The sequence below is a fragment of the Elaeis guineensis genome, chromosome 4, assembly GCF_000442705.2.
Source record: "Elaeis guineensis isolate ETL-2024a chromosome 4, EG11, whole genome shotgun sequence".
NCBI classification, from domain to species: Eukaryota; Viridiplantae; Streptophyta; class Magnoliopsida; order Arecales; family Arecaceae; genus Elaeis; species Elaeis guineensis.
Window position 1 is genome coordinate 29,073,003 of NC_025996.2, and position 1,608 is coordinate 29,074,610.

At 44.5% G+C, this 1,608-nt stretch overlaps 1 protein-coding gene across 1 annotated transcript in view; it reads right to left on the reverse strand.

Annotated features, from left to right (window-relative positions):
* LOC105043145 (uncharacterized) overlaps positions 1-952 on the reverse strand; it is a 23,836-nt gene extending 22,884 nt beyond the window's left edge. Inside the window, exon 1 of the mRNA XM_073256033.1 lies at positions 1-952. Within this exon, the coding sequence (XP_073112134.1) occupies positions 1-668 (668 nt within the window). The 5' untranslated portion in view covers positions 669-952.
* Positions 953-1,608: the final 656 nt, after the last annotated feature.

A 1,608-nucleotide genomic window follows, 5' to 3' on the forward strand; every position in this document is an offset into this window, starting at 1 on the left:
TAAACAATCTCCAAGACTTTTCTGTTCCTGCTCGTCTCCCTTAAGATGTCAAACACCGACTCATGCCATTCTTTTCCACCATCGCCAATTCTAACAATACTGCGAAGGAAGCTCACTGCCATGTGATTCATACTCCCCAAAACCGAAATATGGATCATTGCACAAACCATCCGGAGCCCATGATTCGACCCATTGTAACTCCAAGACCACGTGAAGAAAAAGAAAGCAAGAGCAGCATCCGAACTCCCGTCGAACAGGTCGTTCAACATCCTGATAACATTCAGCCCATCCAATTCGACATGGGGCGAATTCAAGAAACTCAAGTCCCAGCCTCCATTCGAAAGCACGGATGTCAGCCTTTGCATCACCTCTGTCTTGCTGAACCATTTTCTCGAGGAGTACCTTCGTCCCGCAGGATCGGCGGCGCGGAACCTATAGCTGGTTGGGTTGGTGCTGTCGGACGGGGGAGAATCTGGAAGGAGAGGGGAGGTTTCGGCTTTAGAAGTGGAGGATTCGCTGTCGGAGAAGGAGGGAGAAGGCAAGAAGAGAGACCGGAGGAAGAGGAAGTTGAGACGGGAGAGGGAATTGGCGAAGGATTTGAAAGAGGGGAGAGCGGGAGAAAGGGAGAGGAGTTGGAGCACGGCGAGGCCCCGGAGAGGCCGAGTCATGTCCGAGAAGGGAAAACAGGAGAAAGTTTCGCGACGGGGGAGAATCTGGAAGGAGAGGGGAGGTTTCGGCTTCAGAAGTGGAGGATTCGCTGTTGGAGAAGGAGGGAGAAGGCAAGAAGAGAGGCCGAAGGAAGAGGAAGTTGAGACGGGAGAGGGAATCGGCGAAGGATTTGAAAGAGGGGAGAGTGGGCGAAAGGGCGAAGAGTTGGAGCATGGCGAGGCCCCGGAGAGGCCGAGTCACGACCGAGAAGGGAAAATATGAGAAAGTTTCGCGACGGGAGTATCATGCTTCCACCGAGATTAGGTATAGCTAAATTGGATTTGAGATGGATGAAATGAAATATCTGAAATTATCCATCCGACCGCTATCCCTCACCGTAGATCCACTCCCATACCTTTAGTTGATCGAGTTGACGCATCCAGTCCCAACCTAACTGGGGGCAATCTGATCGGATCCATTAGGCCTATAGATTGGGTTCAGATGGTCAAAACAAAAATTTAAAAATGAAAAAAAAAAAAAAAAAAAAACTTGTTTGGGAAAATGGATTGGATAGGTGTCATTCTTTTGCTGCTCAAATTAAACCTAACTAATGTACTAATGAGTTCTAAAATGCATCAAATATTAGATGGCTTAACCTAACTTGTACGGTTAGATTTTAGGTTTAAAATAGGGTATCAAGGTTACTTGTTTTAAATTGAAGGCTTGGATAAAAATAATTTTTGTTCTTGTTGATAGTAAAAATTCATATTATTATTTTTTTAAAAGTTAATACCATCTATTGTCCATATTATTATTTTTATCAATTTTTTTTGGATAGATGAATGGTATTTTCTTTAAATTTTATATTAAGTATGAATGCAAACTCAGCGTGGCTTAAGCACAAATACACTCAATCATGACTGGGTTATGTTTTACCTGATCTAATACGAATGACCCCAT